We start from the raw sequence: 15,254 nt of genomic DNA, 5'->3' as shown, positions 1-15,254 counted from the left end.
TTGTCGATCTCGCTTGGATACTATTAGTAAAAAAGAGTAAACAATTGTTGTGAATAACGATTTCTTCGTTTGAGTATATGATTTTGTGCAGGCGTTTTCACCTTAAACGTACATATATCAATTCCCAGTATTCAAGTTAAATTGACATTTGACAGTAGTGTCTTCTATCGGACGGTTGTTGTACATGTTTTTTTGTATTTAATATATTATTTATCTTCGCGTAAACTGTAATATAATAAATAAATAAATAAATAAAAATTAAATCTTTTTTTTTTTATTTTTCAAATGTTTTCCATTCTATTCTTGTAAAAAATGTTTCGAGTTACATGAACAATAAAGGACCATAAATAATATCATAAACAATAATAATAACAATCAATTTTTGTGTTTGATTTTTTTTGCGGGGTAGTCAAAATTTTTTTTTGCAAAAATGGCTGATGACGATACTAATAATTTTCAAGAGGATGGAAATGATTTATCAACATCAAAGTTTGGTCTACGTGCCAGAGGCCGTAAAGGAGCTTTGAAAAAGAAAAATGTTTATAATGTTAAGGATCATAGATTTATGCCACGGTTTTTCAAACAACCGACTTTTTGTTCACATTGTAAAGATTTTATATGGTAAGTGGTAATAAATTTTTGTTACAATTTATACATTTTTTTTACGCTGCATGTTGTATAATTAAATAATAAATTAGTTATAAATATAATAAAATTTTAATGGATAGGTCAAGGCGAAAGGATAAAAAACCCATTGTTGTTAATGTAGCATTGTTTTAAGTGTGTGTATATACACATACAGAGTGTTTCAAAATTTAAATCTACGTAGTACAGTCATTTTGGGATTTTAATTTTAAATAAATATCCCCACCCATACCTTGCTGTATGTAAAGTATACAAGGATATTCAAAGCTAAGTCTAATATTTGCAACTTGATCATAGAAACATAACTATTAAGAAGTTACTTGAGGCATTGATAATTGTAGAGATCTGCATTATCATAACCATTTAAAATAAGCTTTATTATATAAGTCTAATTTTAAAGATGATTATATAAGTCTATGGATGATATACGATAATGTCAGTTTTTTGTAACCTATTCTGGTGTATACACTATTACACTACACGAGTGCACTACACCGAAGCAAAAAGAACAAATTAACTAATCATATTATGTAATTACATTTCAAAAAATATTATTAATGCTACTTTTTCCCTTTTTGTACAATTTTCAACCTAAAAATTGTAATAAACTGCCATTTTAAATAATTCTATTTGGTATTTACAATACAAATTACATTTAAACAATTGAAAAATAATTATATTTTGTAAAATATGAATGTTTTATTGCACATTTCTATATACTAGCCAAGTAATCGATTCAGTTGTTCCTCTGCATAATGAATGGAAAGAATCAAATTATTACTACCTAAAATGATTTGCTGTTTGTGATTAGCACATTCTTACATAGCGAGCTGCCACTTCCGGGAAAGGCTTCAGTTTTGGGAAATCGGGAGATAAACCAGAAAGTCAGAAGATAGTGAAATTAATCTAATTATAATACTGTTCGATTTTTTGTGTAACCAGTTTTTCCATAATTAAATATCTAAATATTCTTCAAGTAATTTAAAATAAAAGCTGCTCAAAATTGTCGAATTTACCTGAATATGAAACAAATAATCAAAAAATATCTTTTTTACTGAACTGGGGAGAATTTATGTCGATATCGGGAGTTGGGAGACACTACACGATTTCGGGAGTTTCCCGATCAAATCTAATAAGATTGGCACATAGCCCTTTCGCCTGTCTCACAAGCTTTGATCTAATTATAATTGTAATGCTGAAAAAAAAACATTTCACCAGAACTCTTTATTTCTTCATTTTTTCTTCGCCTAGAATGACTAAACTATATTTTTTGAATAAAACATTTCTTTAATAAATTTATTCCATAAGTTTTAAAAGCCTTTTTAAACATAAACAGGGGTGTAATAAGATTTTTTTCAGATATATTTATGTGTAATAAATATAAATGTTATTTCCAAAACAGTTTGTATGTAGTTGAATTAAAATCACCTTGACACTCATCTTAAAGTTGTCTTAACTAAAACTGTTACTAAATTTATTGCCTAATAATATGAACTGAAAGGCAGTTCAAGTGGTTTTGTTTTTTTTTTTTAATTTTTTTATTATCATGTGCGTATATAAGTTTTTGTAAGTTTGAAGTGGATTCTTGCTAATTTAAAAAAAGTATTTTTTATTTTAAAAAGTACTAAAGAATGATTCATATTATGGATTTGATTTGAGAAATATTTTGAAAAAAATTTTTTTTCTGTAGTTTTTAAAACATTTCAAAGAACACTTACTTTGCTCACTATTAAGTGTGTGTCCAGAAATTTTTTCCTTTTTATGCTCTTAATTTTTAGTTTCTTTCATTGGCCAAATTTTTTTTGAGTTTAATTTACTGAGCCCTCTTTAAAAAAAGTTCTTTTAGATATCACCTAAAATCTTTTAAGAAAAAGCCTTTATTGTAAGGCGATTCTGGGACTGCAAGTTATTTCTGTTAAAATAGTGCACTTTGTGATTTTTTTTTTGTGGAGGGCGCAATTGTCCAGATTGCCGCTACTTGTATCCGCACTTGAAATAAGAATTATTATGGTTTTTTATTGATATATATTTTTAAAGTAATATTTTTCTGTAATTTTTAAGATATTTTAAACAACACTTTCCTCATAAATAACCGAAACATTACCGCGATTGCAACAATATCATTTTTGGTCATTATTCTTTGCGAGTTTGTGGTATTCCGGTTTGTGGTTATTCTTTGCGGTATTCCAAAAATGAAAAGCCCTAGAACAATTAAATTCTAGAAAAATTATAGTTTTTTATTTTCCAGACCAAAGTTTTGGGAAATCTTTAGAAAGACTTAATCAACAGGAATTTTTTTTCATAGAAAAAAAATTGAATGAAAAGAACGCACTTAAACGGTTTGAAATTTTCGTAATTTTTTTAGAATATTGAACTTCAGTATTTTATGCATCAAAATGCTTTACAATTTAAAAATTAACAGCTCACTATTTTGATGTAACGTTTAAATTGGGTTTTCCCAGAATTAATAATTGGAAGTTCAAATTTTAAATTTTGCACCACAGTTATACTTATTTTTCAAAACCCAACCTCAATTAGAATTTCGGAAATAGTAATGGTACAGGATACAAACAGCAATGTTAATTTGCACCATCATCTGATTTTGAAAATTTGATTTTTCCAATTTAGTAGGTACATTTTAGCTAATTTATATTTTTAAAATTTTGTTTTCAAGAAAAACACGTACAATTTACTTAAGAGAATAAAAATAAAAAAACTATTTTTGAAAAATAAAACACAAAAATGGAAAATTATTTTTATTTAAAAGTTTTTTAAATTAATTAAATTTTTTTAAATGTATATAATTTTAAATAAAAATAGCACGTGTAATACAGCATATGTTGCTCTAAGCAAATAACTTTTTTTTTAAATAAAAGGATAAAAAAATTGTCATATAATAAAAAAATTACCTCAACTAATTTTTTAAAATTTGATTACAATAATTTTCACTGACAAGGTAATGCATTCTGTTTAATAAAACTTTTGGATAAAATAGCTGTTATGAAAAGAATCTATTGAAAATAAAAAACATGCTTTGTGATTTTTAATTTGTTGATTATTTTAAATTTATCATAAAGTATACTTTAAATCATGCCTGATCGATTAGTTTGTGCCATCGTAGCTACTAAACGTATGAACGGATTTTAATTTTTGGTTTGTTTGAAAGGTAATTTGATCGAGAGTGTTTATAAAACTAACAAAGAAAACACAGTTTTTTTGGTTCAAAATTAGCTTTATTCATCAACGTAATCTCCATCAAGAGCAACGCAATCATTCCAGCGCCGATCTAACATTTCAATACCACTTTTGTAGAACGATTTATATTTTGCCTCAAAATAGGCCTCAGTTTCAGCGATAACCTTCATTCAGTAGTCGCGGGTAGCCAAATCTGGCGAATACGGTGGATGTTTGAGCAATTCGAAGTTCAATTCATGTAGTTTTTCCATTGTTTTGATTGACTTGTGACACGGTGCGTTGTCTTGATAAAACAAAATATTTTTCTTTGCCATATGCGCTCGTTTCTTTGCAATTTCGGCCTTCAAGCGCTCCAATAACGCTATATAATATTCACTGTTAATGGTATTTCCTTTCTCAAGATAGTCGATGAATATGACACCACGCACATCCCAAAATACCGAATCCATAACCTTTCCAGCCGATTGTTGTGCTTTCGGGCGCTTTGGACGATGTTCGCCAGTTGCTGTCCACTCAGATGACGATCGTTTTATTGTTGTTTCTGATGGAGCGGAGTCCCCATAACACTTTTCAAGCCATTGCTTCGCTTATTAACGGTATTTTTTCCCATCAAGAAGCAGTGTAAAATTAAAACACGAAATTGTTTTTGATCCATTGTTTTGAAAATAACAAAAGTAGCGTCACTCTTAGCACAATAACTCACAAACTAATGAATAAATATCATGAAATTTTAACAGCTGTCTTTTGAAGTGTAGTATTAACTGAAAAAAAGGTGACTGCAATAAAACTAGCACCATCTATGTGTTAGGCCCGGGACTTTTCAGCCCATGTAATTAGTTGTGTTTCTGGAAAATCTACTCAGCCGTCATCGCTTCTTTTCTAGTTCTTATCGGGTACGGAACCTTAAACTGACTTTTGAAACATAGCTCAGAACCCTCTCGATCAAATTATTATGTCACAGATAAACAGGCACGTTACTCTTTTTAGTCGGCGGTTAAAAATTTGATGCAACTTTGACAGTTGTAAATGGTTTTATTAAGAAATACCCACATCATTTAGTTGACCCAAATGGCATTCATTTCATCAAAAATGCCATCCTATTAATCAAGAAATAAAAATTTCAAAAAAATTCGACTTTGTTGAAGATTTAGAAAAAAAAAAAAAACAGAGGCAGATCATCAGCATTGCTCGTAATTTTCTTTACAGGAAGTTCAGTTTTTGCTTCTGTTCTTTGGAGGAGATTGGATAGTTTCATGTTGATTAATATGGTGGGAAATTGTTTGTTTAAAATTTTTCGGCCTACATCTTTCTTGGTTAATTAGAAAACGAATTTTTCGATAAATTATCTACACGATTCGATTGCAAATTTTCTCTAATTTGTGGCAAAACTGAAATAACTTTATAAAAGCGAGAAAATGAAGCACTCAAATATGTCAATATCTAACTGTTTAATATACTTTATTAGAAAATTTATTTATTAAATTAATTTTTTTTTCAATGGACGCATTCTTTCTAAAAAAAAATCACTTTATGGACGACCCCATTTCATTTAATGGAAAAGAAAAAAATCATTGGTGATGGTGTGAAGAGGATGACACAAAAATCTCTGTTATTTTCAACTTGATTGTTCAACTTACTACACACATTTATCGAATGGGCTTCCATCTCGAATAACTACGGTTTTTATTGTAGTGTGTTGTAACACTTATAGGTCTAAGGCGAGGTCTATTATTTAAAGTCATTTCTAGAATGGCTGGAAATTTGAGAGGGTGATATCAAGGTTAGGATGACGTCTCTTTTGGGAGACGTAGCAAGTTTTTAACTGTGAGGCAAGCTTAAAATTGATGAAAGCAAAATGGTTATGGCTAATAAGCTTGAGAGACCAGATTTGGCCGCTAGTGGCACTGCAGCCACTTAAACTTGAAGGTGTGGAGAGGCAAGAAATTGGAAATGGTTCTTATCTCGGGTTACTTCGCAAGTCACCTATAATGGTAGACAAAAAGGCCAACCTGAAAACGTATTTATGTAATATAGCTGGCACGAGCTTCCAGATTTGGCCACTAGTGTCACTCTCGGCGCAGTTTGATGGCGGTACATACTAAGGACAATCTGAAATCCTTGTAAACTTGGTGGTGCGGTGATTAGAGGATACCATCATCTGGTGACCTGGGATATGTTAGAACATGTTTAAACAAGTTTTGACACGGTATCATCCGGTCGTTATATATTCATTGAGGAGTATATTTTAATAAGGAGATAGGCAGTTGGATAAAAAATGTAAAAATTTATTTTGTATGAAACCGCCTTCACACATTTGCGAAGTACCACGAGAAACAAGAATGTGATAAGTCGGGCGACAAACAAGAATGTGAAGGTGATATTTATGGTGTGATATGTGATGTGTATCGCCTGTCTTCACCTCGCCTAGTTCGACTTCGCTAAAAAGGCGATTTTTTGTACCCGAGTCAAAAACAACACAAGGCTCCCAGTTGAGAGTACAGACAAGATTATTCTACAAAAAAGATAATAGTCGATTTCAATGCATCTTTGTTAAAATTATAAATGTGCGAGAAGTGATGATAAGATCGGAAATCAAAATTAAAATCGATTGATAAACATAAAAGATATAAGCAGTTAAATATTTTTTTCCATCTTACTCTTGCAAAACAATTTTTGATATGTAGTCTCTATGACAATTGCAGGTTATGACGTCACCAAGTATTATTTTCATTTCTTTCTATTTGTACATTTAAAGTCTTTATATTTTCGTAGTTATTGATGTTATATCCAAAAATTGATCTCGCACGATGCTTTAGATCGAGAACGAACGTCCTTTGAAGAAATAAATCGTTAATTTTCGAAGTAAACGTGGTTGAGAACAACCTCGATAACAACCTCTGAAATTTCCAGCCATTCTGAAATGACTGTCGAATTCAATGCCTGGCTTTAGACTTATTATATATATGTGTGTATGCACATACAAAAGATAGTTTTATCACCTATAGTCGATTACCTCTACTTTCTACATGTAATAAGATGAAGAATAAACACTTCACTGACTCCGATTCGATAACTACATTATGAAATTGCACTGTTAGCATATTAAGTACTATTTTCATTTCTCTTTTGTCTGTTAGCACAATGACTAATCGTTTTTGCGCTATCTAAAAATCATTGAGTCTATTTGCAAGACTGTTTGCTTGAGAAATGAAAGGCTTCCGATTCGAATCCTCAGCAGATTATCAATTATACTTAACGGAGTGGTTAATTGAAAAGATTGTTGAGAAATAAGAAACTTTGTGTATGAAAGGTTTCCCTTCACGAATTCTAGATGAATCGTGAAATTGTTCCATTCAAAACGTCGAATGTAAAAAATCGAAAAAAATAATAAATAGTTTCTCTAATTAGATTTGTTTAATATAATATAGGTTACAGTTCATTAAAACGAACAACATCATAGAATGTTTGTGATTGAAACCTTTAGCACGTTTCTCTTACAGGTATTTACAACTCCGAGCGTATTTGGTATTTTTAATGACTTAAAAACAAGAATGTATAATAAACAAGTGAAACAAACAATTGACTGAGTTAATTGTTGAAAGCGTTGGTTACGCAATCGTTTGTTTTTTTACGTGATGTATAAGTAAAGATATATAGTCACTTTTAGATAGCCACAGTCATGACTGTGGGGGTCAAACATGCATAACTGATATTCCCATATAATACATACTATTATGTTCTAATTTAATTTGCGCCCTCATAGGTAAACAGTGATGTTTACGAAAAAAAAAAAAAATTTTGTTTATTTTTTTGTAAGGAACATTTTTTATATTTAAACTTTTGTTCTATCTCTGACGGTTTCCAAGATGGGTCCAATGTTGCTCATCTACGAACAAAACCTCACTTTTTACATCCTGAGCCCGCTATACAAATTGCAGCTTTATATCTCTTTTTGTTTTTGAGTTATCGTGTTGAAGGACGGACGGACAGACGGATGGAAAACCGGAAATGGGCTGATTAGGTGATTTTATGAACACCTATACCAAAATTTTGTTCATAGCATCAATATTTTTAAACGTTACAAACTTGGGACTAAACTTAGTATATCTTAATATATTTTATATATACATGGTATAAAAATTACGTATTACCATGTGTTGAACGAGTTCAGGTACATCGCTCTTTCTTCAACAAAACCGTTTTAATAAGCAGTCCTTAGCCTAAATGAATTCGAATAAAATACTCTCATTTCAATATTAAACATTTCCAGTAAATGGCAATATTTGTCCAGAAACTATAAAATGATTCGAAGGTACTCGAAGGTACTCTAGGTACTATATCTTACCCTCTTGTCAAAATTTTCTACGCAAAGAACCTAAAAATATTGTCATACTTTTCATTAAAGTATTGAGAGAATATCTTACTCACAATACTACCTATGGTGAAACAAGTAGAAAACCTTCTGATCGGTTCAAATAGAAATGTGTATTGACTTTTGTAAACTCGGAATCGTCTAGCTTCCCACTTACATCGATCGTGTATACCAGTTCAATTTACAGTCAGATAAAAATAATATCTGTCATACGTTGTTCAATATATAGCTTCGAATAAGTTGAAGGATATTTAATTACTTCAACTTTATTATTTAAAATGAACAATTTTATGTTATCGTTGTCGTTCTCGAATACATATATACGTATAAAAATATTTATTATTCGAATTCATTTAGAATTATATCCATATTGAGAAATTCTTGATTATCGATTTACACAAGATATATAGGGTTGTACAATTAATGTTTATGGAGTAGCTAGTTGCACAATTGGCTCAATGCATAGAGAAACAAGTGAAAACAAACAATTTACTGACTTAATTGTTGAAATACCATGCATAGACAGTGTTGATGACTATCACATTACACATACATACATGCCACACATACATAACTGATATTCCCATAATTACTTACTATACAATTTACGCCTAATTTGCACAATCACGGGTAAACAGTGATATTTACGAAAAAATGTTTCAAACAAAATTTGTTTATTTTATTTTATAAGGAATATACATTTAATACATTTAAAATTTTGTTCTATCTCTAACGGTTTAAAAGATGGGTCCTACGGACCCAAGACCCAGATGACCTATGTTGCTCATTTACGAACTTGACCTAACTTTTTACGTCCTCAGTACGATATAAAAATTTCAGCTTGATATCTCTTTTCGTTTTTGAGTAATCGTGATGACAGATGGGCAGACAGACGACAGACGACAGACAGACAACCGGATTTTTAAGCATTACAAACTTGAGACTAAACTTAATATACCTTGCATGTTACATATATGCATGGTATAAAAAGCGGGATGCACATGACAATATAAAATATTTATAATACAGATGAGATAAATAGACGGTAAAAAAACTTTCAACTTTACTCAAATCCAAGTTTGATGTAATTTACCATCATTAAAAAAATACTTGTGAGCAGGTTCGAGGTCTGCTAATTTCGGGAGCTCACTGCTCCTTTCTATTCAATGCTTAGGCGGCCCTGTGTGTTTCGGATTCCTGGTGCACTGCACCACCAAGCCCTATGATAGCTATTCCATTGAAAGGGCTATAAATCATTAAAATAATAATAAAATGAAAGAGAAAATGCATTTCAAGGTATTACATTCAACGCCAAAGTATATTCTTTCTTTACACCAAGATTTAGTCGTGTTGGTTGAGCATGTAAAATAAAGTTACTCTCGATGAAATACGGTAGTTGCCTGGTGTCGATATCAAATTTGCCATAAAAATGTAAAAGTAGACTTGATACCATGACAAAATTTGAAAGTGAAATTAAAATTGATTAAAAAACGAAGAAGCCAAAAGCATTCAAAAATTGTTGCCCATTTTCTTTTAGCAAAACTAAGTTTTATATGTATTTCTATGGTGATATCGGGCAAAGACGTCACTAACCTATATGTTCCTCTTTGTTTAATTAGGAATTCTAAATGTTCATATTTTGGGTACTTCAAAGGATTTTCAAAAACCAAATTCACTTTTCTGTCCGTGCAGTGAAAATTCTTCAACTGATATGATATAAAAAATTTAATCAACATGCCTATTGGAGGTCTCGCTTTTTTTATAACCCAAAATTCCTGTTTACCCTTTTAAAGCAGTACTTTATCAAGGAATAGTTTTCATCCCAAAAAAACCTACTTACAAACAATTGACGTCATAATAGTACATATAATATCACTTTCTTCTTTTAATGTTATTCCTTTGTTTTTATCACTTATATCACTAATTTGGTTTGTTTATTACCTATTTGATAGCTAATAATAAAATTGTCATATTATATTATTCCTGTTTTTTGTTTTTCAGTTCTTTATTTCAGTCTCTCTGGAGATAGATGATATTCTTGTATGGTTTTTATTTGAGTTTTGTGTTTGTTAACTTCTGAAGTTGGTTATTATTATTGTTTAGTCGCTTGTTTTTAAAAAGCATTCATATATCGTCGTAATAACTGTTTGCTGCAGTATTATAATAGCGCTCGATATCAGCTACATTATTATTTTATGTCTTTAATTAAATAAAACCTTTGAAATGGTTATGTTAAATAAAGTAAAGATAACAAAACTGTGTACCTACCTATGTTTATAAAATGTAGAATTTATTAATATTGAATTAAATGAGGGAAAATGAAGAAAAAGTCTTTACAAACAGTTAGATTTGCCTTTCGTCGTGTGTTAGTCCTCTTTCAGTGTACGGGGTTTTAGAAATGTACTAGAACAGCATAATAATTTTTGTAAAGTTTACTTGGTTTTCGAAAAAATGTTTTCAGCAAAATACATTCTTTGTTTTGTACATATCTACTTTGTAATTTTGTAAAATTTTCGTTGTTTCTTTCTATTGTGAGAATTGCAATGCAAAAACGTATTTCCATACAAAAATATATAGAATTTTGAATTCAATTTCTGCTGACCCTATTCAGTTCTCGAAAATCTATTCAGTTTTCGAACAAAAGCTGTGGTATATACAAAGAGAAAAAAATTCCCATTTAAAATTTTCTCCTATCATTTACTAGTTACTTGGCGTAATTTTGCATATTTTTTGTTGGACTTTCTAGCTTCAAAATTGGCCAAAATATGATAGGTTTTACGATGAGTAGGTAAATTTTAACAGATTTTCGCGGATAACTTCCAAACCATAGATTTAATCGATAAAAGTATGCCTCCATTATAAAACTCATAAAAAAACAAAGATATTAGATTGTTTTTCGGCTCTGTAAAAATAATAGTTTTGGAGATATGGCTTAATTTATGCATCGATAAAAGTTTTATGACGAAATAGAGACGTTGCATTTTTTTTTATTCTTTTTTTCGAAAGATTACTCTAAATTACTAAGAAAAATTAAAAAATAATTTTTCTTAAATTGATTTTTCATGTAATTTTACAATTGAAAATGGTTTTTCTAAACTATAAATTCAAACGGCAGTGATGTCAACACCTCGCTTTCGTAACGCCATCGCACGGAGAAATGATAAATAACATGAATAAAGATAAATGGTTTGTCTCGCAGCTGGCTTTTACTATATTACAACGCAAATTTCCATAGAAACCGATTGGCTCACAGCCTCAACGAAGATTAATACGAACGTACCGTTTTATTTGTTCAAAAATATAACTATTTTTTATTAATAATTAATAAAAAAATGAAATTATTAATTTAAAAAAAAAATTACTAAAATAAACTTTAGATGAATTAAGTATTCTTTCATTTATATATGAATTTGTAGCAAAAAAAAAAAAAAAAAAAATTAATGCAACTTCTCTATTGAAATAGCTTTCTAGCTTTTTGGGAGACAAAATGCTTTAGTCAATGAGCCACAACTTGGAAAATATTATCCTTACAGGAACGAATAGTAATCGAATCTGTTGGTTATTTCATGAGCTTTTAACTAGGTATACTTTTTTTGATTGAATGTACGATTTTCGAATTTTCACAAAAAAATGTTGAAATTTGGGGCTTTGCGCATATCAGCTTATATAATTCCAAGAGAAAAGTATCATTATCGTAAAAACTTGCATATCTCAGATAATTTTGATGTTAGAAAGTCGAATCAAAATGTGCAGACTTATGTCAGATACAACTTTTATATTAAACTATTTTTAGTTAATGTATACATTTAAACTTTCAAGTTGTTAGAGGAAAACTGGTTTTTTCATTTTCCATTTCCCAAAAGTTTTTTTAGAAGAAATTGAGTATTTCTCGTACTATTATATTGATATTATTATAATAAAATAAAATAAATATTATACCTACTCCACATAGATCAAAAGAAAATTTTTAAATCTCGAGTAGTATTATTTAACAATCTCAAATTACATAATAAAATATAAAATATTTTTGTTCCTATTATTTATATTATAAATACACATAAAAGACAGTACCTAACTTATATTATAAAGGATCTTTCAATAAGAATGATACATTTATTTAATTTTAATAAATCAAAAGTAATACTCATTGTATCAAAGTAGGTAAGGTTAGAGTGGCGGTCTTGGGGTGGGACACACTTAGACCATAGGAAATCGTCTTTCAAGAGCAACTTGCAGTTCGCAAATGGAACGCAGTTCGCAAATGGTATCAAAGTAAATAGTGCTTTATTTTGAAGCTTAGATATTGAAGTTTTTTTGTGAATAAAACATCTTGAAAATGTCAACTATGTTTCGTTTAAAGATGTATGAGCATGAAAAAAATGTTTGATTTAAAGAGTCAAAATATTTTTATAGGTAGACTTTTGCTCAAAGAATATGCAGTTAAAATTTCAGCTTAGGTATCCATGCACATTGTTAACAATAAATCATTGAAAATAGATATTAAATACATTGCTTTTATGGAAAAATCTCAAAAACGACATATTTTGAAAGTTTTGGATAATTTTCACTTGGAACGAATGAAAACAAATAAAAAAAAAAAAACTTCTTAATAGAATGTAAACATATTAGATACCTTCTATGACATAGAAAAGAAAAAAAGAACGAGAGGTGTCGTGGGCAACCGGTAGTAACTATACCCTTTTCGTACCTTGGTACATTATAAATGTAGCGCTTACTTTTCTTATTTACAAGATATTTTTCTGAAAATTTAAGGTATTAATTTTAAAAGTCAAATACTTATTTGATTCTTTAAAGAGTTTAATTTTATATCTACTTGTAGTTTTTACTGTATGAGTTAATTGTAATATTGGTTTAAAAAAATACATACTTCTGATTTAGTAGTCAACCCAACATGTACGTATCTCAATGTCACAAAAAATGCACGGATTACATGTAGTATTATATGTAATACGTGCATTTTTTGTTACATTGAGATACATAACGTTTGGTTTGATCACGATATTTATTATGACATAACATAAAAATTTCATTTCACTTACTTTAAATTATCTCTGAATATCGGAAACTAAATAACTAAAGAAAATTTTCAATTTTCAATATTTTGAAAATTACGCCAGATATCGAAAAATTTGATTCTTACCTTTTGTCTTATATCATCAAGTTACAGCACAATTCACTATGAAAATTAAAAAAGTATATTTTTTAAATTTGTTTTCCTGAAATTACATTATTAACAGGACTCTAATTTTTTTGTAATTGCTGTAAAAATTGAATTAATTTTATTATTTTCTTTAAATTTTTTTGTCTTTTATTTTGTATTGGGTTACTGTTATTTGTATTTATCTGAAAAGTGGATATGAGAATTTACAAATATTTGAAGCCCAAAAAATCAACATTCAAGGTATCAAGTCATAAAGTTAGTGTAATGGAAAACTTCGACATTGAAATTCAGGCTTGCAAAAAAGTTGCTGTGTACATTTTTGCACAGAATAACTTCAAAGACTATAAAATAAAACAGAATTTACTTTGATATGTTGAATCGTTTTTGTTTTATTCCAATTTAAAAAAATATCGTTCTTAATGAAATACCTTATACTTCATTTAAAAAGGTAAATATACCGCAGAATTGTTGTAGTATCGTCTATCTACACTATCTACATATCCTGAAGGTAATCAAATATGGTTTAAGTACATGTACACGTAACCAATTTTATTTGATAGTTATGTTATCATTATTTAATTTTAAATAAACATAAAAGGTCGTCTTATTATTTTGTTTTGTAATGTTTAACGAGATATAAATCTGTTATTTGGACTCTAAAAAAAAAAAAAAACTGTATACCAAGTTATAACAGTGACCGGCTTAATACACTTATAGCCGGATGAGCATTCTTTTCTAGAAACAAGGTAGAATTTTGGAACTGACTTTATTGTAAAATACAATAAGATTATACAATATAATTAGATTATTATTGTGAATATTGCCAAAACCGCTGCTTAGGAAACTTGGAAATTTGGCCCAAAATGGCACATTATGGCAAGTATGAAGTATAACTTTATTGTATTTACAATAAAGTCTGTCTCTCTCAATTACAAACGGCTTAGTTATGTCGTTTGTCATAAACTTGTCATTTGTATTAAAAACGGCTAAATTATATTAAACGGTTCGTTTTGTAGTTATCCAATCAAAAATTTAATAAAAAAAATTTCAAAGTTTGATGGCTATTTATATTGAGCGCCTCAAGCTTTTACGAATAGTCATGTATGAGTGACTCATAGAAAAAATTATTTTATACTTTTTAGTACAATAAAAGCTTGTCAATTAAAAAGTATTATTTATGTATCTCAAATAGGGTGGAAGCATTGGGAAAATCAGGACGACACTTATCTTATCATGCACTGGCATCCAAACTAAACGTGTATGCAAAATTTCCAAAGAGGTTATACATAACATAGAGGTTTAAAAGCATAGGAAACGCAATACGTGAATTATTGACCGTTAAAAAGAGAACGAAAAAATGAAACTGTCTTTCCTCTTTGTCTCTCAGTATTCTGTGTATTTCATAAAGGTAATATAAGACAGACGAAGGTAGCTTACTTTTTGTAGGCCTCTCTCTATAACGATCAACCATTTTAATGGCCACATTACGGTTCTATGTTATTACTTCTATGAAAATTTCAGTTCATTTTCAGCTCTTCCAAAATTGAGTTGCAAGATTCCATCCGGACAAACATACATACAAGTTAAATAAAAGCTTTTAATAATAATAAAATATTCACATGAGTAATAACAACCTTTAAGATTGAATAGTCGATATGAAACCACAATTATGTAAATATTTTAACACCTGTTTAACCTTGTATAGGGCCAATTTCAAAATAAACGTAAATCATATAACGTAAACACATATGTATAATTATTTAGTTAAAACTAGTTTTAACGAGTGTTTTCACCAATCTTTAATATTGGCAAATGATAATAATTTTCTAAGTAGTAAAAAATTTAACAAACGTTTTTCAA

The 15,254-nt window shown here is 29.2% G+C and overlaps 1 protein-coding gene across 2 annotated transcripts in view; it reads left to right on the top strand.

The window, feature by feature from the left end:
* Positions 1–317: 317 nt before the first annotated feature.
* The window catches only part of LOC123299209 (protein kinase C, brain isozyme), a 161,985-nt gene continuing 147,048 nt past the window's right edge, over positions 318–15,254 (top strand). For both annotated transcript variants that reach the window (XM_044881507.1, XM_044881506.1), the window contains exon 1: positions 318–621. In XM_044881507.1, coding sequence (XP_044737442.1) covers positions 431–621 — 191 coding nt within the window. In that variant the 5' untranslated portion in view covers positions 318–430. The remainder of the gene's footprint in view (positions 622–15,254) is intronic.

The sequence above is a fragment of the Chrysoperla carnea genome, chromosome 4, assembly GCF_905475395.1.
Source record: "Chrysoperla carnea chromosome 4, inChrCarn1.1, whole genome shotgun sequence".
Classification (NCBI taxonomy): domain Eukaryota; kingdom Metazoa; phylum Arthropoda; class Insecta; order Neuroptera; family Chrysopidae; genus Chrysoperla; species Chrysoperla carnea.
This window is presented reverse-complemented; position numbering and strand designations above follow the sequence as displayed.